Consider the following 22,046-nt stretch of genomic DNA (forward strand, 5'->3'; position numbering starts at 1 on the left):
CCTCAGCTGAACAGCCAGGCCAGAAAGGCCCTCCCTGAGCCCTGTAAAAATGGTTTTTCTGCTCAGCGGCAGGTGAGCTCTGTGTAGAAAACTAGGGCTGTCCCTATGGTATGAACCTCCCTTCCTTTTCTCAGCAGACTGCAGCCCTCCTCCCCAAGTCCTCCGCTCAGTCATTCTGAGGTCTGGCCTGGAATGCCATACCTGGGGGCACCTACAAGGTCATCTGCTGGCCCAAATTAGCCACAGCCCTCCGCTTTGCCCAGCAGACGCCCTTCCCTCTTGCCTGTTTATTCCTACCGCCCTTAGCCCTTCAGCAAGACCTATCCCTTCCAACCCTGCAGGCCCGAGAGGGATGTTCTTCCCCTAAGATGTCCAGGCAGCTTCAGGCTGGGATGAAGATGTGCTTGTGTGTGGCAGGAAAGCTCCCATCCCTCAGCCCTTATTTCCAAGAAGGACTAGTGCATGGCTGACCATCACCTTCCCACCCACCAGCTCCAATCAGAGACCAGGGTTTTGCCCTTGTCCCTGACCTCCAAAGAAAGGCAATCAGACAGGGAATTTGGAAGGGAGATAACTCATCAAGGAGCCTGCCTGCTCCGCAGAGCATCAAATCAGCTGAGAAATAACAATTGTGTCACCAAAATTAACTCTGCTTTTACAGCCGGCTGCCAGGCAGGAGTGGTCCCTGGTGCTCCACAGGCCGGCTGAGCTGGGAGCACAGCCTAAGCTGGTCCTCTGAGAGCCTGGCCACAGCCCGGGGTGCCCCAGGCCTCCTACATCTTCACCCCCCACCTCATTCATCCACTCTGCCTTACCCTACTCAGCCCCCTGGCCACCACAAAGATGGAGCAGGGCGTTTGTGCATCCCAAAGGAGCAGCTCTGCCAACTTTCCCAGCTGGGCTGCGGCAAGGACTGTGGAATGCTGGGGTGATGCTGCCCCTTAGTGGAGAAGAGTGGGAGGGCCCGGGCTCTGGGAACTGGGCAAAACCCAGCAACCTGACAGCTATTGGCCTCAGCCAGGGAACCTGGGCCTAAGAGGTCCCTCTGGGCCCCTCAGGCAGCCAAACCAGGGCCAGTGGGTTTCCCAAAACCCAGAGCAAGAAAAGAGGGCTGGGCTCCTTGGCCCATCTCCCCTTCCCTACTCCCCCACCCAACCTTTTTCTTGTGTTCTCTCCCACACCCCCTTTCTCTTCTCCCTAGCTAGGGGAGGCCCTCTGGAGGTAGGTATGGGTGGTGTGACCTGGAACCTGGGCTTTAGTCTGGCACTGCCTCTAAATAGCTGTGTGACCTTGGGCCAATGGGTTCACCTCTCTGGGCCTCATGCCTAACCTGGAACATGGGGGTCCTAAGAGCCTGTCCAGTTTAAAAAGTCCGATCCCTTGGCATCAGCCTTTCACAGCTCTCCCTAAAAACGTCTTGATCTGTTTTTAGGCCCAGAACCTGTGGATTTATAAATGGGTCTCAGTTTATCTATCTCTAGGAGGGGAAATTGTTCCATCCTACCCCAGAGCGATGTTCATAAGCTCATTTTTCAGTAACAGCAATAAAATGTTCTGAGAGGAATATTACTTACTAGAATATAGGTTAAAGACTAGATAATTTCAAATGCTTTGCTTTTTTAATTGTTAAGTTTATTCAAATTTTTTAAACAGCCTGACCGGTGTAGCCCAGTGGTTGAATGTCGACCCATGAACCAGGAGATCAGGGTTCGATTCCCAGTCAGGGCCCATGCCTGGGTTGTGGGCTCGATCCCAAGTAGGGGGCATGCAGGAGGCAGCTGATCGATGATTCTCTCTCATCATTGATGTCTCTCTCTCTCCCTCTCCCTTCTTCTCTCTGAAATCAATTAAAAAAACATACAAAAAAAAATTTTTAAACAAATGGTTTTCTGCAAAATACTGACTCATTTCCGTGGCTGAGAATCGAGGACATCTGCCCCTTGCTCTTCAAGTCCCTGCCCTTCCTGGCAAAGGCCAAGGGCCTGCCACCAAAGCACAGCCCTTGTTGACCCCATGACTAAGCAGCCTCCTCCCCATCGGTCCATTTAACAAGCGAACCTCCTCTCTCCCGCAGATCGCAGAGACCTACGCCTTCCTTCCACGAGAAGCCGTGACCCGGTTCCTGATGAGCTGCACGGAGTGTCAGAAGAGGATGCACTTTAATTCCAACGGCCTGGAGCCCAAAGGTAGGAAAGGAGGCGGGCATGCTGGAGGCTCGTAGCAGGGAGGCTGTGTAGGGAGAGGCTCTAACAGCAGGGCCAGCACAGACAGAAAAGTGCACGTCCAGCAGTTGTCACAATTCCCAGAGTCTGGAGTGGGTCCATGGGGCTGCCCAGAGAGCCTCGTTTTGTTTTGTGGTTGTTTTAAGTCCAGTTTCACTGAAAAACCAACAGTACGTTCCTCCTGCACTTCAAGGCCCAGGACACATCCTCCTCCCATCCAGGTCCTGGATGGGAATGTCCACCTCGCCCCATTCCCTAAGCTCTGTAATTCCTGCCACCCAGGCCTCCCCTCAGCAGCGTCCCCATTGGTTTGGTTTTGCTGGCCCGACTGTAAGCTCTCGGAGGACAGGAGGACAGGCGCACAGCCCTTGCAGCATGCACTCTCCCACCCTGTAGCCACATACCTGCCAGTAGTAGGTCCTTCCTAAGTGTTTGTCTCTTCTTGTGCACAAACTGGAAATCTAGGGAGATTGATTAGAATTTAAAATGCCCAGAGCACTTGTGATCAGCCAAAGTTGATCCCTTGGACAGACACCCATGCTCTCCAGCTCTGCCCTATACAGTGTTATGCAGCAAAGACCCCACAGTATCCTCCCCATACTCCTAGCCTGAATGTCCCAGAGGCTTCCAGTAAATCTCCAGCCCATCTGTTCGTGGCTGGCTTTGGCACAGTGAGATGGGCCAATATATTTGACTGGTGTGATATAACTTGCCCTGAGAAATGGTGCCCAGGTGGGCGATTTATCAGGGCTTCTAGGCTGCTCCTGGGCATCAGGCCTGCAAAGGTTGCTGAAGTCCATGGGTATTTTGCCTGAGGATGGGAATAGACTCTGAATGAAGTGTGAGCCATTTACTCAGGTGCCATCCTCCAAGTCTAGAGAGGGAAACACCAACAATGAAGCCCAAGGAGGTGACCATGAGGAACTGGAGCACAGGAGCAGAGTGGGGTTTCCCTCTCTCGTTGGTTGTCCCTGATGCCCAGGAGCAACTTCTAACACCAGCCAACTCATCAGATGCAGAGGCTCTCCTGCTTGTGGGGGCCATTAGGTCACTCCTGCTTCATCAGGTGCGTCAGATAGCTTGAGGGACAGGAACAAATCTAGTTAATCCCCCATAAGTGCTGGGTTCCTGGTTTAAGAGCAGGTCCTCTAGGGCCACACTGGATGAGTTCAAATCCCAGCTCTGCAGCTCAACAGGTGTGTGTCCTGAACAAGTGACTTTATCTCTGAGTCTGTTTCCTCATCAGTAAAATGGGGTTAATAATGGTAGCCACCTCAGGGGCTGATGAGGTTTGAGAGTTAATTTCTGTACCTGGTACAGGGCTACCATGCAGGAGGGGTGACCTGTGGCTGTTGTAGTTATTGCGATAACGCTGGATGCTGATGTGAGGCCCCTGCCCCATGTGGCCTGGTTCTGGCTGACTGGCTATAACCCCTGGGCCAAGCAGCATTAGGTACCTGCAGACGGGCCAGGAGGGCTTTCCCTGCTGCACTCCCTACCCCGCCTGGGCCTGGGTCCCAGGGGTGCCCACCCATCCACCTGTCCCTCTTGTTCTGTCCTAATTGTTTCCATAGCAACTGGGGTAGACAGATACAGAATCTGTTTGCCTGGGGGAACAGAGGCAAGGCCAAGAGGTGCAGTGTTTGTGGCTGCTTGACTGTGTGCACGCTCCATTTCTGCCGCTCCCCTGCTCCCTGCTGGTATGGAGGACATTCTCACCTCCCCCACTCCTCAGAACAGGCTGCGAGGCCTCCAAGGCTGCAGTTCCACTCCTCATCTGTGGGCTCCCACTTGGCCAGGAGGGTGACGCCAGCACAGCAGCCGCCAGTTTCTTCTTGGTGCTGCCATCACCATGCCTCCAGCCCAGGGCAGAAGGGGGGGGGGGAAAGGGAGGGAGGTGGAGGGAGAGAGAGCACACAGCCTGGAAGAAGCCGCCTAGAATATAAACCAGCTCTGTGGGCTCTGGGCTGGAGCCTCTCTTCCCAGGGGCTTGCTCCAGGCAGGACGGGCAGACAGAGTGAGGCTGTGCCTTGCTCATCCTCGCTTGGTGCTGGGTGGAATGCCACTTCTTTGTCCCCAGGAGCCGAGCTTTCCAGGCAGGGAGAGGAGGAGAAGCTGAGGGAACAGGAGACAGGTGACCTATGGAAGGGTGTGAGCTTGGGGTCTAGCAGGCCTGGGTGTGTCACCTTGTTCCCTGTGTGTCCCTCAGCAGGTTAGAGGACCTCTCTGAACTTCTCCTGCTCATAACAGCTCCTAAGAGCCTATGAGGTATCTGTCCCAGTTTACAGCTGAGGAAACGAGGCACAGAGAGGTATCGTGGTGAAATCACTTGTCCAAGGTCCCCAGAAGGCAAGAGAATTTATCTTCCCATCAACACTTTCCTCTTGGGGTTGTTGTAGGGATGCAGTTGAATTAAACAATCGTGTTCTGTAGGGTACCTGGTGCATTGGGAACATCAGCCTGTACCCCATGTTGTTACATACTGAGCCCAGACACAGACTGCCAATGTCCAGTTGGTCCCACGGGGAGACACACAATCAGTCACCCCACCCAGGTGAGCACCCTAGGTCTACAGCCTGGACTCTGGGCAAAGGGAAGGGTTTGGTTTCTGGCAGCTGCCAGAGGAGAGTCTTAGAATCTGAAAGGCATCCATGTCTGCTTAGTGGCCAGAGGCATTAGCTTCCTAGACCACCCTTGCCAGTTGGCAAGTTCTCCCTTCTCCTGCCCCAGCTGAGAGCATGGAGATTCTATCTCCACCCATCATGCTGGCCTCTCTGGATGTGGTCAGCTGCACCTACCCCTCTTTCACAGGCACCCTTGCCATGCCCTTCCTCCTCCCTCTCCCACCTGCCCACAAGGAAATCAGAGCCTGCATCTGGCCACAGAGGCAGGCCCTGTGTTCCTGTCCCAGGAAGGTAGGGGGGAAGGGGGAGAGGGAACAGGATGGCGACTTCTTGAGGGGCTTCTGGGAGAACGCCTCGCTTCCTGGTCGAGTGTTAACAAGAAAAAAAGGAAGCAAAGCAGCCTTCCCTGCTCAGTAGTTTGTCCGGGGGGGGGGGGGGGGGGGGGCTGGACACTCCCAGGCCCTCCCCCAGCGCCAGGAGCACAAACAAAGGACGCTGCTGAGGATCAGGAAGCCTGAGGATGGGAAATTCCAGGGCCTCCTGACTCCATGCTCTTCTGCCAGCCCCTGAGCAAGTCCAGGTGGAGAGGAGACAGAAAATGAAAACCAGTGGCCCCTGGAGAGAGGTCTCTGGGGGCACGTTTCTGTTTTCTCTGATGTGACAAAATATTGTTTGTATGGCTGCAAACTAGGAGTTAGCAGTGGGCAATGCCGGTTACTTATAGAAATGTCCCTTCTTCCATGGCAGAGTTGTCCACTCAGATGGAGGCTGCTTTGCAGCCAGGCCCAGATTCCTGTGTGGTTTCCAACCTCCTCGTGTCTGGCTCCTTCAGATCCCCCCCTTCCAGCCCGTCCTTTTGCCCCTGCAGAGGCTCCACGTTGGCCTGCTTGCTGGCCTATCCTCTCCCAGCTCTCATCCTCCCTTGCTGGGTAGCATGGGAGGTTGCATAGCTCTCCACGTGCTGTTGACTCTTCTGTAAAAGGGGGTATTAATACTAGCACCCACCACATAGAATTCTTGGGAACATCAGGCAGAAGGGTCTGTGTTGAGCTCCTTGCGAGTGCTCAGTAGCTGTCAGCTGAGTGATGGGACATAAGTCCTATTCAGATCTCTCCACAGAACTGCCTGAGTTTTTTCTCCTCTGAGCTCTAATGGACTCACCACCAGTCCCACCCTGCTGAGCACAGGGATTGTACCTACAGGGTTCCCCCACCTTCCCCACCCTGAATGCTTACACATTAGTGCTCCTTGAAGACTTGCTGGTCCCGTGATTTACTTCCCCCTAAAGAGGTTTTCTCATCACCTTCCGAGTTGACCTCAGGCCTAGATCTCTATTTCCAAATCTGAGACCCATGACAGGCTCACTGTTCTCAGGGTCCTGTGTGTGCCAGGCCTTCATAACATACACGTCCTTCAACACTCTGCCCTGCCTAGGACAGCTCTTGCCACTGGCACCTAGAACCAAGGGGCTCTTCCATTCCTTAGGTGAAGCTTATGAGAGTTACCACCTTGTATTCCACCTGGAGGAACGAAGGTCACCACTTCAGTTGAAATTTGCCCTGATTAATGAATGCTGTTGGAGCCCAGCTGTGGAGGTCAGAGCTCAGCTTGGCCTGCGTGGCTTGGCCTCGCTCAGTAAAGCCTCTGCATCACTGATTATTTTCAAGGCCTGTAAAACTAGGTCTTTCGCTTGGGCTGGTTTCAATTTTCCTTGGCAAGGAGGTGTTGAAACATTTCTTTGGGTGGTTCCTCTGCCTTTCTCACCAGCAGCCTGCCTGATTATTTCGGCTCCGTGACCCCTGCTCTCTTGTAACTCACCAGTGGTATCGGGTTATTTGTGGTGGCCTGAGCGTGGCCACTGTATGTGTTGATCACAGCAGGGGCCTGGCCTGTCTCAGCAAAGCCCAAGGAAGCCACTTGTCCTCATTGACATGCCCATCTTAGCTCATCCCCCATCCTGGCATTTATCTCACCTGTGAGTGCCTGACTCCTCCATGGAGCTCCCACTGGCCCTTGCTCCTTGCCTCTTTCCCACTAAGCTGATCCGCTCTGTGTACAGCATTTATCACCTCCAGAGCCATGGGGCTCCCCGCTACTCTGTGCTGTGGCTGAGCTCTGACCTCCCACAGCCAGCTCCCTGGCACATTCCCTCACTTGGAATGTCCCCTGCCCGCCAAGGTCCTGCCTCCCCGACAGAACTCTCACTTCTGGAACTGAAGACACGAGCATTTCACTGCATGCTGACCTCTGCTGTGTGCGTGCTTCAGGATGTCCCAGCTTTCCCAGACAAGGGCTCCCACTTCTTCTTTCTGAGCCCTTCAGGCTCACCTCTGAGCCCCAGAAACGTTTTCTGATCGGTGGACATGCTGGGGAGGGAACAGGCCAAGGAAGACCCCTTCTCTTGCCTCCCAAGAGTGCCATCCAGCCACTGTTTTTTTTGTACCTGGCTTTATTAAAGAGACTTTCTCATAAGCAGCCGTGGTATTTCAGGCAGAACATGGGTGACTGTCAGTAAAAGAACACAGTGCCCAGCTCCTGTGGACGCCCGAACACTCAGTTTCCCTGACACCAAGTGAAGCCTTCATTTGCGCCTCTGACCGGGGACCCTTAGGTGAGAGTGGGGAGGCCTTCTTACATACCATATTGTCTAACAGCTTTTCACCAGAAACCCCATCTTTGAGGAAACGAAATGGAAACGGCAGAATTCTTCATCTGAAGACCCATGATCTAAAAACAGGAACCATGGCTTTTTTGAGTAACACCATCTCAGTGTCATCGCTGGAATGTCTGCCTCACATCCTCCATCCACCCCCATCCATCTTGGGGGGCCAGGTCAAGTCTAGGTTGATGGTGGGGCAGCAAGGAGAAGAGGCCGTGAGGACACTGAACACAACTTAGTTCCCCTCAGCACTGTGTCTGTGCCAAAGGGGCCGATGTGCATCTGCCTCAGAGAACCCTTCTGCCACCAAACGAAGAATTCTCTAAAAAACAAAAGTTTGGTCCACTCAAGCCACTTTCTGAGACATTGTCTATTAGTGACATTTACCTCTTCCTTAAGAACAAGTCTTCATCAAAGGACACGAAAATGTTATAAGTGACAGTGTAGCTTTAAGAAGCTAAACAAATTTCTTTATTTTTATAAAATTTGATAAGAAATGTTATTTAGGCTGTGCGGTCACCAGATGTACACCACCTCAAAATAGCACCCTTAGCCTGGCCGGTGTGACTCAGCAGTTGAGCATCAACCTAGGATCCAGGAGATTGTGGTTCGATTCCTGGTCAGAGCACATGCCTGGGCTCCATCCCCAGCAGGGGGCGTGCAGGAGGCAGCCGATCAATGACTCTCTCTCATCATTGATGTTTCTATCTCTCTCTCCCTCTCCCTTCCTCTCTCTCTGAAATCAATAAAAATATAGTTTAAAAAAATAGCACCCCTAGTCCCCGGGCCCCATCTGTATGGACCCATTTTCTGCAGGCCTATTTCTATCCTTGCCAAGCTGGAACTTCCCTTCTCCCCGTTAGGTGGTCCTCCCCCTCTCCCATTTGCAGGGGACTTTCTTTCCTTATTCTGGTAAGATACTTATAACATAAAACTTGCCATTTTAATAGTTTTAAGTGTATAATTCAGTTTATATTCACATCATTGAGCAACTATCACCATTGTCTATTTCTAAAACTTTTTCATCACTCCAAACAGAAACTGTGTACCCATGAAGCAATAATTTCCCATCCCCACGTGGCCCCATCCCTAACAACCTCTATTCTACTTTCTCTGTGACCGTGTCTGTTCTAGATATTTCATCTAATGGAATCACACAGTATTTGTTCTTTTGTGTCTGGCTCCCTTCACTCAGCATAGTGTTTTCAAGGTTGCAGGGGCCTTTCTCGCCTGGTCTCCGGTGCCTGAGCAGCAGGTTTAGCACATCACCTTGGATGTCCTCTACATTCCTCCACCTGGGCCCTATCGCTTGCTTCCCCTTCAGCCCGTCTCTTGGGCATGGTTGTAACACTGGAGGGCAGGCTTTGGCCAGTCCAGGAATTGCTCACACACTCAAGTCCCAGCTCATGAACGGAACTAAGCAGCAGGGAGAACTTTGGTTCAAAGGCCTAGAGCCCTGGAGGCAGGAGGAAGAAGCCAGAGAACAGATAACCAAGACTGTTTCCCCAGGTAGAGGGTGAAAGCAGGGTCAAGTGACTAAAAGACTAAATGAGATGGGTCCTGGCAGGTGGCTCCAGGATTTCAGGCTTGGTCGTAGCAAAAGACATCAGAAGCAGAAGGTGGACTGGGGAGAAGTGACAGGCTCTCTTTTAATCGTGCTTCCCGTCTTCCTTCACTTATTCCTATGCCATTTTCATCTGCCTGTGTGCCACCCACAGTGGTACCTGAGATGCAGAACTGGGCAGTATCCATTGGCTGGCATGTCCATGGCAGCAGCCTTTGCAGAAGGCAGCTTGGCCAGAGATTTTAAGAGTTACCGAATATTCCTGCCCTTTGACCCATGAATTCCATTTCTTGGAATCTGTTATAAAAGGAAAATGATCAGAAATTTGGACCAATATCCACACACAAATATGTTCCTGCAGTGTTGTTTATAATTGCCCATAATAGGAAACAACATAAATAGCCATTCATAAGGGAATGACTTAAGTAAACTATGGTAAAATAGTACACAGCTATAAAAATTATATTTATAAAGCAAAACAAGATTTTTGGTGGAGAAGAAAATGCCTATGACAAAATGTTAAGCCCAAAATAAAATTTAAGCAGACTATAATTTTCTGTATGCATTATGATATCAAGGACATAAAGAAGAGAAATCACAGGGGGAAAAATAAACGGAAGCATATGCCAAGCTGCTTAGTGCAATTATGGTTTGTTCTTTTTTCTTTACATCTTTCCACACTTTGCAAATGCTCTACAAAAAGAACACACATTACTTTGATCTTTAGAACAACAAAGCAATAAATGGGAGGAACAATGTTCCATGTGATTATTAAGGAGGAACCAAAATTTTAGGGGTGGGGCCCCAGAGCTGTGAGCCATATGGTACCTGACGGTGCTTTTGGGGGGGTACTGCAGGGATAGGAGATGGGTGGGGTGGCAGCGACATGTGTGCACCAGGAAGAGAGCTGGCTTAGCTCCAGGTTGGAAACATAAATGCTTTCAAGGGCCTGGCCAGTATCACACCTGAGTGAAAGTGTACAAAATAATAGGGAGTGGTAGGGACTGTGGCAAAATGGAGAGCTCACACCTTGTCTAAAAGAAGCGGCTGCCCCTGGCCGGGCGTGGCTCAGCGGTTGAGCATCGACCTAGGATCCAGGCGATCGGGGTTCGGTTCCCGGTCAAGGCACATGCCCCGGTTGCGGGTTTGATCAACGACTCACTCTCTCATCATTGATGTTTCTATCTCTCTCTCTCCCTCTCCATTCCTCTCTCTGAAATCAATAAAGATATATTAAAAAAAGAAAGAAAAAACAAAAGAAGCGGCTGTTGCACAGCTGCAGTGGTTGTTTGTCATGTGGGAATACAGGCCCTTTGTGGCCAGACCTTCCATTTTTCAAAGTGAAATATCCCTAGATTTTTTAATGTGGGCTCTCTTATTAAACACCGGCACCTAATTAAAAAATATTTTCAGTGGCATGTAGTCCACATCTATGGGCCAGTTACGGTGGGTGAGCTGCCCATTTGTGACCTCTGGCCTATTTCCTCCTCGCAGGCTCTGTGTTGAGTTCTCCGTGTGGGTGACAGGGTGCGCTGCCCCATTGGTGGCCCACAGCACAGACTGAAAGGGGTTCCTTTTGTTCTTTCCACCAGAAAACGAGCCTCCCTCTCCTCTGGTCTCCGGGATTATTGATTACAACATGCCCCTCACCTCCACGTATCTGAAGCAGATGAAGTTACGCGTGATGAATTCCCAGGAGCAGGTAAGGCGTCCGTCTCCCCTCACCCTACCTGGAGGCGTCCTAACTTGCCTGGATGTGGTTGATCCTTCCCAAGATGTGGGGCCACAGCCTGTGTAAACACACTGGAAATCAAAGGGGCCCTTATCTGGTTATCTAGGTTGTGCAGTCGGGGCTGAGAGGGGAGGGAAAGAATATGTTCTAGTTACAGGGTCTGCTGGGCAGACAGCCCTGTTGGGTCTTCAGTGAAACCCAGGGAGCTCATGCTTCACAAAACTTTCCCCAAGGGCAGGGATAAGGGAGGGGGAGGGCTCTTGGGTGGTTCTGTGTCTGCTCTGCCCTTTGTCTGCTACATCACTCACCTCCTTTCCCCAGGGAGAAAAAAGAGGAGGGGCCCTGCCAGCCAGCCTGTGGCCTCTGTCACTCTTGGGGCCCAGACAGGCCAGGAGGATGGGCCTTGGCGGGTGGCCCATGTGAGATAAGGCCCCTGGCTGTCCAAGACTCCCCAGCTGTGGATTGCCAAGGGTTGTCAGGCACCGTGGAAACAGGCTATTAAAAGAAAACCACTCTTGCCTGCCTCCCCACACGAATCACCTTCTAGCCCTTTGCAAAACAAGTAGCCTGACTGTCTTTCAAAAGAGGGCGAGTGAGTGCCAGTCCTTTTTCCACCACTGCCTAAACCGGGATCATAATCTTTCACCTCCAGCTTCAAGTGTTTGCATCTATTGTGACATCTGAACTCACTATATCTCTGTGGCCTGACCAGGGGAATAGGTTCTTTCATTGAAAGTCTGACTTCTAGCCCTGGATGCATATTGTCTCTCTTACCACTTGTCTCCTTGACAACCTGAGCATTTGTTGTCAGGGGATCGAGGGGAGTGAGGGAGGGATGGCTCCAAGGCTGGCTCCAGGGTGATAAAGCAGGATGTGCTCAGGTAGCATCTGGGCCTGTGGCACCCAGTTTGAGGATTAAAGCTGGTTGGCTTGAACATACCAAGTTTGCACTCCCCTGAAGAGGAGGACTGGCGAGCTGGCCATGATCAGCCCCTAAAGGTTGAATGAAGCATGCTTTGCTCTGGGTGGCAGAGCTGTTTGCATCTCTGTGTCTCCGGCGTTTTCTCTCCTGAGAGTGTCTGTTCTGTGATGGTTGCATCCCTAAGAAACTTCAAGTAATCGAAGATAATGTCAGTGGGGAAAGTGGTGTTGGAGTTTCATACTCACAGAAACAACTTTGCCATGGCATGGATCCAGACTGCCGCAAGACCAGCAGTGGTCAGCACAGCCCACCTGTGATCCTTCATTAATGGATCCTGTTGCATTTCGTTTGGTTGTACAACTTCTTACTGTCTGTGGGGGATTACCACTATTGGCTAGACATATTAGCAAGGATTCAGGCATTCCACAGATACTTACAGAGCCCTACTCTGTGACCTGGGGATGAGCAAAGACAGAACCATTCCTAGTTCTTCTAATCTAGGGGGAGACAGGCATTAATGAAAAAAAACCACACACACTAGCCAGCTCATAGCAGGTAGCCATAAACAATCGAGGGAGAGATTGATCAGCCATCATGGTGCAGCTGTGACAAGTGCCCTGCAGTGGGACATGTGGTGCTGCGAGTACTCAGATGTGGGTGGGGGTGGATCGAGGCAGGGGTCAGGGAAGGTTTGCCTCAGAAGGTGATGTTTGAGCTGAGATCAAGATCTGAAGGGAACAGAGAGCTGTAGGCCTCAGCTTGTAGACCCTGTGGCTCGAGGGAAGAGAGTACCAATGAGAATTTGAGAGGCTGGTGTGGCTGATGCAGAACCTAAGGAGTTCTGCTGCTGAACAAACAGGAAAGCAGCGTGTTAGGCACTTGATAGATATCTGTGAATGAACTGAAGTTCATGAAGTGAGATGGATAGACTGTCCTGGTGAGGTCCTGGCTACTTCCAAAGGAGGGGAGGACTGTAGGAAGGCATTTGTCTCCAGGGTGCTCTGAGAGTCCAGCTGAGGCTGAGCCTGGGGTGGCCTCTGCTTACAGTGGCATTGACTGTGTCTTCCTTGCCTTCATTCTTAGCTTTCCAGATGGGGACCATCTGGAAGTAGCCAACTTTCTCCTGGGTGCTGCAGAACATCAAAGGGGCGGACCCTCCTTGCACACCTGGCAGGAGAAGCAGAATCCTGCCTCATGCCTAGGGCCTTTCATCAGTCTCCAGCACTCCATGCCCAGCAATGAGCTCTCAAGGCCTCAGCCTCTCAGGCAGCACCATTATCCCTCTTTTATAGCCAGGCATGTGGCAAAACAAAAATCACATTGTCATCAGATTATTTATCTACAGCAACAAGGAAGGGTGAAGGACCTGGAAGTCTTTGATTCTCCAGCTTGTAAAAATACATATATTTGAATTAGTAGGTTCTTTCCTATAGAAAAGTCAGAGGAGCGCTCCCCTTGCAGTGGGTGGATGGCCCCCTATTCAAACAGCCACAGGGCTGGCTCCACTGCTGTCAAATCCCATGTCCCAAGACCAGGCTCTGATCGTGGTTTCATTCCTTGCTCATCACGCTGATCATCACATGCAGAGTACACCTGGAGCGTTTGCAAGTAACTCACGCAGGCTACGTGGAGAGTAAACCAAATCTAAACTCACTGGGAGCCAGGATAAATGATATTTTATTAATGCTGAACAAAGCTCTACATCTAAAAACTCTGGGTGCAAAAAATCCCAATCATTCCTTTTCCCCCAGCATTAGATATCCTAGACACACACAGTAAAGCATGTAGAACATCTGCCTCACTTTGCTTTGGGCCGACGAGAACAGGTGGTGGGGTTGACTTGCGAAATGGACAGAATCTCATTGCTTGTGGTCCAGTCATGTTAGATCAATATGCTGGGACATGGGCTCTTTTCCACGGGGGTATTAGGTACTATTAAAATCCAATGTAGCAAAATGCACACAGAGAAAAAAGATGCTTCTGAGTTCTGATTCAGTGTGGCAAGAATTTATGGTGCCCTCAGTGTGCAAGAAATTTGGGGGTCAGACTCCACCCTCGGAGTACTTCCATCCTAAAATACAGACCCCAGGTGCTGTCATCGCGGTGGCTACATTGAGCTGAAAATAGGAGAATGTAGCCTGAGAAAATCTTTTTTTAATTTTTTTTATTCTTACTGGGGAACTCCCATAAAGATATAAAACTGAAATCACTTTGAGCTGTATTGATGATGAACACTTTTCTTGTAGGGGGCAGGATATGAAGGGCTGCATGAATATGGACTTACTCTGTGCATTCTGTGATGAGAGGAGGTTCCAGGGAGGAATGCAGGCAGCGCTCATAGGGCCGGGACAGCTAGCAAGCGCCATCCCCAACAGCTGATCTTTCAAAACCCTTTCAGGGCTGTGTGCAGGATACACCAAGAGGAGTACTGAGCCTCTTCCTCACATAGCCACTGGTTTTGTTTTCTGTTTCATTTGGGTTTCTTTGCTACTTCTAAAAAAATTTGATTATACAAGTAATACACAGCCTTAGTAGAAAAATCAGTAGCCAAAAAAGCAAAAGTCACTATGATCCCACCACTCAGATCACCGTGAATATTTGGTGGCCACCTTTCCAGACTGTTAAATAGAAAGGGGATTATCCTGTAAGCACTATTTTACAACCTGCTTTGTTTTTCTGGTGCTGATTCTCCATATTATTTGAAGTCTCTTTGCCCTTCGGGCCTTGATGTTTCCACCTACCAAATAAGCTGGTTATATAATTTTCCTGCCATTCGCTCACTTCTTTGCCCACATCTATCCATCTATCCATCCATTGTGCACCTGAGCCAGGTCCCAAGGAGACAGTGATGAATAGAGCCAAGTCTCTGCCCTGCTGGCTCTCACAGTTCAATGAGAGGGACATGGAGAAACAAAATCAACACTGGAGTCTGTAGGGAGAGCTCAGAGGAGGAAGGGAGGGAGCAAGCAGGGTGGCTGCTGTTTCAGGCAGGGGGGTCATTAATGGGGCACCTGCTCTGCTTTACACACTTTGCCCTTCACCCTCACAACTCTGCAGGGTCATGTTATTATCCTCATCTTACAGGTGCCACAGCTGAGGCTCCAAAAGGTTCAGCACTTGCTCAAGGTCATACAACCACTAACATGAATTGAAACTCAGATCTTTTCCATCGCCAAACCTGTGCACCTGCCAGGGCCCCAAGCTCTGCTTCTTTCCACACTTACAGGAGTAGGATGTGCTGATTAGGATAAGTATTGCCCATGGCGCTGATGGAGGAAACCGTCCTTGGCAGAGCTGCTGGCAGAGCAGGCTTTGTTTGGCCTGGGAACTGGGACTGCCTTAAATATCGGATGCCTAAGGAAATACCCAAGGAGGAATTGGCGGGGCACTGAGGTTTGGGCGGGGCAGTCTCCCCTACCTTGTAAAGGCTCAGTCATCTGCAGAGGCACATATGTAATTTGATATCCACATTGTGGGTGACGTTATCCTGATTGTTCCTGAGATCCCAGTGTTTGAACTGCTATAGAAATCAGATCCAGATCCGGAAGGAGAGAGACAAATCATCTGTGTTCCTTCCCAGACACATACTTTCATTTTATAGAAGTGGACGCTGAGATGCAGAGGTTTGGCGACTCACAGGGCACCCACCCCCTGGCTCCACTCTCTTTTGGTTTACACACACACACACCCCTCCTTGCCAGACCCCAGAGTGGGAGGGCTGTCAGCACCTTCCTCTGCCTCCCCTCTCTCCAGTTCTTGGAGCAGTGCTAATGTCCCGTTAATGGTTTTAATGGTTCTCCCAGCAGTGTGTGAAGTGGTGCACAGCTCCATTGTTTAAGCCTGCATGACGGAGGCTCTTGCTTGCTTCCATTAACCTCTGCCTCCCTCTCCTCCACCTCGTGCTCTAGACCCAGAGTTTTCCTTGGGTCCTGGAAGGTCAGGGAGAAGGGCCAGAACTCTCCTCGCCCGACACATAGTGGAGTCCGCAGAGTCGGAAGCCTCTGCCCAGGGGTCCTGGGATTGCCAAAATATTGTCCCTCCTGCTCCTTTCAGGGGGACAGTGTAAAGCAGCCAGGATCCCAGCCCACCCACTTAAACCAAAGACCCTGGAGTCAGGCTGGCATGACCAGTTCCACCAGTACCAGCTGTGTGACTTTGGACAAATTGCTGCACCTCTCTGTGCTTCTTTTTCTTCATCAGTTACTTGAGAGTAATAATAATAACTCTCTACCTAATAGAGTTATTTTTTTAAGTAAATTTATTTTATTTTTTAAAATATGTTTTTATTGATTTCAGAGAGGAAGGGAGAGGGAGAGGGAGAAACATCAATGATGAGAGAGAATCATAGATCAGCTGCCTCCTGCATGCCCCCTACTGGGAATTGAGCCGGAAACACGGGGCATGTGCCCCAACCAGGAATTGAACCATGATTTCCTGGTTCATGGGTTAACACAACTCAGTGGTTACTGAGTTGTCCTGGTGGGGCCCCATAGAGTTATTTTAAGAATTAAATGACACAAAGCAAACTTGGTGCTGAGTATAATGCCAGGCACATTAGAAGCATGGAGGAAATTTCAATGACCCCTACTGCTATTGACAGTAATATTATTATGCAGCTTTTGTTTAATAGACACAGTGAATGACCTCGTACAAGAAACCAGGGCCACAAAGAGGAATAAGACAGTGTGGTTGCTCTCAAGGAGCTCTTCTCAGTAGAGAGGACAAGACGACAGCCATGAACTATAACCCAGGACAGAAAACAGAAACAAGAAGGGGCCAGGAACCTGCCAGTTGGTTCCAGGGACATGCACTTACTTCACATGAGATTTTAACAGTCAAAGAAGGTCCAGGTGAGGGAAGCTGAGAGGTAACAGCTCTGGGAGGACCTGGGCTGGGGAAGGCCAAAGCCAGTTTGGCAAAGGGAGGAAAGAGGAGGAAGAGAGAGGAGGAAGCGACAGAGCATGGGCCTTTCTTGGAAGTGAGGCCATGAGACAGCCCTTTCCGTAGTCAGCACTGGGGAGCCAGGCAAGAATTTGGGCAGCAAATGAGCCCAATCAAGGGTGGAACTCTCTCAGTCTCCCATCTCTCTAAGTGGAGAAGAAACAAGCCCACTCTGAATAGCTCTCCACATTCACTTTATTTTTAATTGTAGTAAAATATATGTAACACAAAATTAGCCATTTCAACCTAAAATAATGTACAATTCAGTATCATTAAGTACATTCACAATGTTGTGCAACCATTACCACTGTTTGTTTCCAAAATTTTTTCATTACTCCAAACAGAAACTCTGAAACCATTAAGCAATAATTCCCCGTTCTCCCCTTTCCCAGCTCTTGGTAGCCAGCGTTTTACTTACTATCTCTATAAACTTGACTATCTAGGTACTGCATATATAAGTGCATTCATATATTTGTCTTCCTGTGTCTGCCTTATTTCACTTAATGTTTCCAAGGTTCATCTGTGTTACAGCATATAGCAGAACCACATTCTTTTCATGGCTGAATAATATTCCACTGTGTGGAGAGATCACATTGTGGTTATCCATTCATCCAGTGACAGTTGTTTGGGTTGTTTTCGTCTTTTGGCTAACACATTCCCTTTTTTACCAGTATCTTTTGGACCAGGTTGTGGGACAGGGAGATACTAAAGCAGGGTTCTATTCCTTCTTCCTCTAAGTCCTTACCCCTTTTTGTGGCTTTCTTTTCTCATGAACACTGGCAACCTCCCTCCTGCTCAAAAAAGCCCTAAGAAAATGAGCAGACCCAAAGGAGAAACACAGTTGATGGGTTTTACAGTGAGAGCCTATCACGTACTTAAACAGTACCTGACTCACAGGACTCTTACCTGTGGAGAGTCACTTTACCAGAGTGCTGACTCTGACACCCAGATTTTAGAGCTTGATAGCAATGATGATTTCCTCCTTCCCCTTCCTCAGGCTACCCTGCAGCTCAGGCAAGGTACGAACTCAGGGAAGAAATAGCAGAATGGAAAGTGCCATGTCCCCTGCTTTGGCTTAGTGTGTATAAAGCTTTGATGGTCTCTTAAGAAAGGAAAGGTTCTAATGTGTTTCTTTAAAATTAAAGTGTTATCTCCATGAAATAGAAATAGAATGTAGAACTTCTAAGCCACTAAAGAAAATAAAAGAGACAAAGAAAAATTGATCATCCCAGCAAGAGTAATTAAATGGGGAAATAAAAGAAGAAACAACCAAAAGAGATATAATGAATAGAAAACTTTAGTAAGCTAACAAGAACGAGACCAAACACCAGTAAATTATAATAAATGTAAGTGGGTTAAATTTCATTACAGAGTAAACAACACTCAGATGTGTTTTGTTGTTTGTTTGTTTGTTTTGTTACTCCTTACCCAAGGATATTTTCTCCACTGATTTTTTAGAGAGAGTGGAGCGGGGGGTAGAGAAACATCAATGTGAGAGAGACATATGGATCGGTTGCTTCCTATACACACCGCTACTGGGGCCAGGAAACGAACCCTCAACCCAGGTACATGCCCTTGACCAAGAATCAAACCCACAACCTCTCAGAGTGTCAGGCTGACACTCTAACCACTGAGCCACAACCAGCCAGGGAAAAAGACATTTTTAATGACACAAAAAGGAAGATAAAAACGAAAGAGAGGACAGTGCTATTAATGTGAAGTAAGTAAATGTTCAAGGCAAAAAGGGCATTAAATAGGGCAAGGAGAGATATTTTATCTTGATCAAAAGCATAGTTTCCCAGTAAGATTTCAGAGCCTCTTGACCTTGGGGCTCTGCCCTTGGGGTAGGTTGAGAAGGTCAGTGGTTCTATTGAACATAAAGAACACCTTAGACTTCACCATGGGAAGCAGCATCTTTCCTTCACAGCCCTCAGCATCTTCCCCATCATTGGTCTCATCACCTTTTGTAATTTTTGCTACTGTCTCACTGTCGTCCCTTCTCTAGACCAATATCTTCAAACGTTGAGCATCTGTGCCTGCTCTCTAGAAACATGCATGGTGTAGACCCTGTGGAATTTGTGAGAATGTGGGGTCTACTGTCTTAGCCACCTAGTCCCTCTCATCTCCTTCCTCATTTATTATTCAATCATTTCTTTATATGGTTATTTATATTTTGGGTTATAATTCAATACTACTTTTTCATTTTATTGCTTAAACTGTTTTAGCTTTGGCCATTGGGAGCTCTTTTAGTTGGCTCCTGTGATATTTTGACAATACCCTATAGATTCTTGGGGGTGGAGGTGTTTTGTAGGATTTCATTTTATTTTGTTTTGTTTTAATGTTTCTCTACTTTCTGTCACTACGATAAGCTCCAGACTCATATATTTCCTGCCCCAATCCTAGAATCAGCCATATCTCCAAGGAGCTCTGATTCCTTAAATTGGAGAGTCATGTTAAATACCAAGATATGGGTGCTAGGTGAGCTTATTGCTACTGGGATGTTCTTTATTTTAGACCCTCTCAGCTAACAGAGGGAAAAAATATACATGTTTTTATTTTTCACATTTAATCTTTGATCCATTTGGACCTATCCTGGTATATTCTGAGTTGCAGATCCTGCTTTACCCTTTGTGTCAGCATCATTTATTAGAGAGTCTATTTCCTTCCCACTGATTTGAGACACCACCTATAAAATTTACTAAATTTCCACCTGAAACAGAATCTATTTCTGTTCAGTCTTTTGGTCTCTTTGTCTGTTTATGTACCAGCTCCACACTGTCTGAAATATTAATACTAATATGTTTTAATATTTAGTAGAAACAGTTCCCCTTTGTTGTCCTTTTTGAAAGTTTTCCTGGCTTGAAAAAAAAGTTATTTGGGGGAAAAAATGTTTAATCCCTAAAAATTTTTGCATGTCCTTGTTGGTGGGGGAAAAATACCCCAGAGGGCACCGTTGATCTGACCATTTAAACAAGACACTTTCACTGCAGGCCTTTCTGTTCACACACAGAAAAGACAGGGGGCTGTGGGCCAGCAGCGTTGTGAGCCCAGTGTTGGGACCAGGGGCTGTAAATATTGTCAGCCCGTGTCCCATCCTCCTCATGGCCGTGCCAAGGAAAACGGGGCGTTTCTAAACTTGAGAGGACATGTTTTCTTGGAAACCTCTATTTTGAGAAGGCAAAGGGGAGTGTAAAACCTGTTGTCAAACATCGTTGTTATGAGGCATTAATTTAGTGATCAATATATATTTTTGAGAATCTTCAGGTGCTTTCTGGAAACTTGCTGCAGCTTCCAAACACTCAAAGAAAATGAGCATTGCCAGGGCAGCCTGGGTTCAGAGAGGTCTGTTTCTCTTCTTTCTTCCTGCTTCCCTGAAGCTGTGTGGGGAAAAAAAAGCAGAAAACAACTGACATCCTGTCCTCTCCAAAGCCAGCTGCCTGATGGAGTTAGATACCCCGAACCTAAACAGCTCATTGTCTCCATCAGCTCCTAAAGGCTCAGTCCCCTTCCAGGCTGCTGACATCCCCCCATCCCTCCCCACCCCCCACCCCTACCCCACCCCCACCCCCACCCCCTCATGCGAGGATGCCGATGTGGCCTTTCATCTTCATTATACAGGAAAAAATGCACACAGTGCCCATAATTTACTGGTGCAGGCAGGAGAGCTGCCTGGTGCCATGAGCAGAATCCTGCAAGCAGGGCTGGCCTGGGAATGCTTTATTTGTGTCAAAGGAAAAGCTAGGAGCAAGGTCAGGAGCTGCTACCTGGGCCTCCATAAATGGAAGGCAGCAGCTCTTCTCAGATTGCTCACTGTAAACACCCCTGCCAGGCACCCTAGGCCGACTCCCTGCTCTGTCCCTAAGGATAAGAGAGATCCAACAGGAAAGGAGGCGTCTCTCCCGGTCTGAGCCAGGAAGGGGTGGCTTGAAGCATCCAGATGGTCACTGAACCTATTGCTGACCTTATGACTCCCCCAACTCTGGGCCTGGCCTGACTGAGACCGAGGGGCCTTGGTGTCTTGTGGCTAAGCCCTGTTTTTGTTGTTGTTTTTAATAACTAATCTCCTAACCCCAGTTTTCAAAATGTCTCCTTCATCTAGAGCAAGTGGGATGCTTTGGGCAGGGTGCTTTTTCCAGCCCTCCCTGATTTTTGTCACATTTTTTTGAGGATGAGACTCTTGGTGGCTTTGTCAGGACTTAAGACTCTGAAATACTGGCTTCTGGCGCTGAGCATTTATATCGGTTGTGGCTTTTACACAGGATCTTGACCCACCCTGACTTGCCAGTCTGATGGTTCCTTCTCATGTGAGCCCCAGACAGTTCCCAGCCCCCAGCAAAGAGCTGTTCCAGGAGACCTGACCCCTCTTGGTGGGCAGGTGGGTGGGCTGGGGCTTTGTAACCAGACCTGGAAGATGCAGGAGGGTTTCAGACACTTCAGCAGCTGATGTCTGGAGATCAATTAGAGATAATAGCTTTGGGTGGACTCAAGAAGCATGGCCAAGATTTTTCCTGGTTATGATTGTGTTTACCTCATTAACGGGCCTTGGGCCTTTTTTTTTTTTTTTTTTTTTGAGAGTGGGACAGCACAGTGTTGTACCATGAATTTGTGCTGGCTGCATTGTTTTTGCTCAGGGTGATCAGCCCTGGATCCCCAGGGGGCTGGTAGCTCCCCAACCTCCACTCAGACTCTTGCCCTCCCTGTAACCCAGTGTTTGCATAGTTTAAAAAATTTTCCTCCTTCATTCATTCAAAAAATCATTTAAGTTTCTACTATGTCCTAGACACTGTTCTAAGCACTGAGGATTCAGCAGTGAATGAGACAGATAAGGAGCCTCCTCTCTGGGAGCTTACATGCTGTAGAGATGATAAACAAGTCGATCAGAAAAAAATACACAAAAGTGAGGAGTTTGGGGCAGAGAATTAAAACAGGGTCCGGTGATAGACTGTGCCTCTGGGTGAGAAGGCCTCTCTGAAGAGGTGGCATTGAGCTCAGACCTGAATGATAAGTGGCAGGCCCTGTGGCTATGAGGAGAGGGCTTTCCAGGTGGAGGAGGCAGTAAGTGCAAAGGCCCTGGAGCGGGAACAACAAGGGGACTAGACTAGGATGGAGGGAGAGAGTGAGGGAGCAAGGGGGAGATGTGCTTGGGGTGAGCTTGAGCAGTCTGCAGAGGGCAGCGCTCGCTGCTTGCTCGCAGGGCCTGCCAGCTGGGTACAGGGTTGGTTATGCGCAGTGTGAAGCCTCATGGTGCATCTTCCTCTGACAGAGGAGAGCAGATGCTTAACTGGGGGTGATCATAAGTGGGAGTCCGGTGACTCTGGTTCTAGTTGTGGCCCTGCCCCTGACCAGCTGTCTCACTTTCATTTCTGCGTGCTGCAGCCTCCC

At 49.1% G+C, this 22,046-nt stretch overlaps 1 protein-coding gene across 1 annotated transcript in view; it reads left to right on the forward strand.

The window, feature by feature from the left end:
- The window catches only part of NOL4L (nucleolar protein 4 like), a gene marked incomplete at its 5' end in the record, with an annotated part of 116,066 nt that overhangs the window by 51,644 nt on the left and 42,376 nt on the right, over window positions 1-22,046 (forward strand). The window contains 2 exons of the mRNA XM_081149861.1: window positions 2,075-2,186; window positions 10,662-10,771. Of these exons, the coding sequence (XP_081005987.1) occupies window positions 2,075-2,186; window positions 10,662-10,771 (222 nt within the window). The remainder of the gene's footprint in view (window positions 1-2,074; window positions 2,187-10,661; window positions 10,772-22,046) is intronic.

Source organism: Miniopterus schreibersii, assembly GCF_964146895.1.
Source record: "Miniopterus schreibersii genome assembly, chromosome: 10".
NCBI classification, from domain to species: domain Eukaryota; kingdom Metazoa; phylum Chordata; class Mammalia; order Chiroptera; family Miniopteridae; genus Miniopterus; species Miniopterus schreibersii.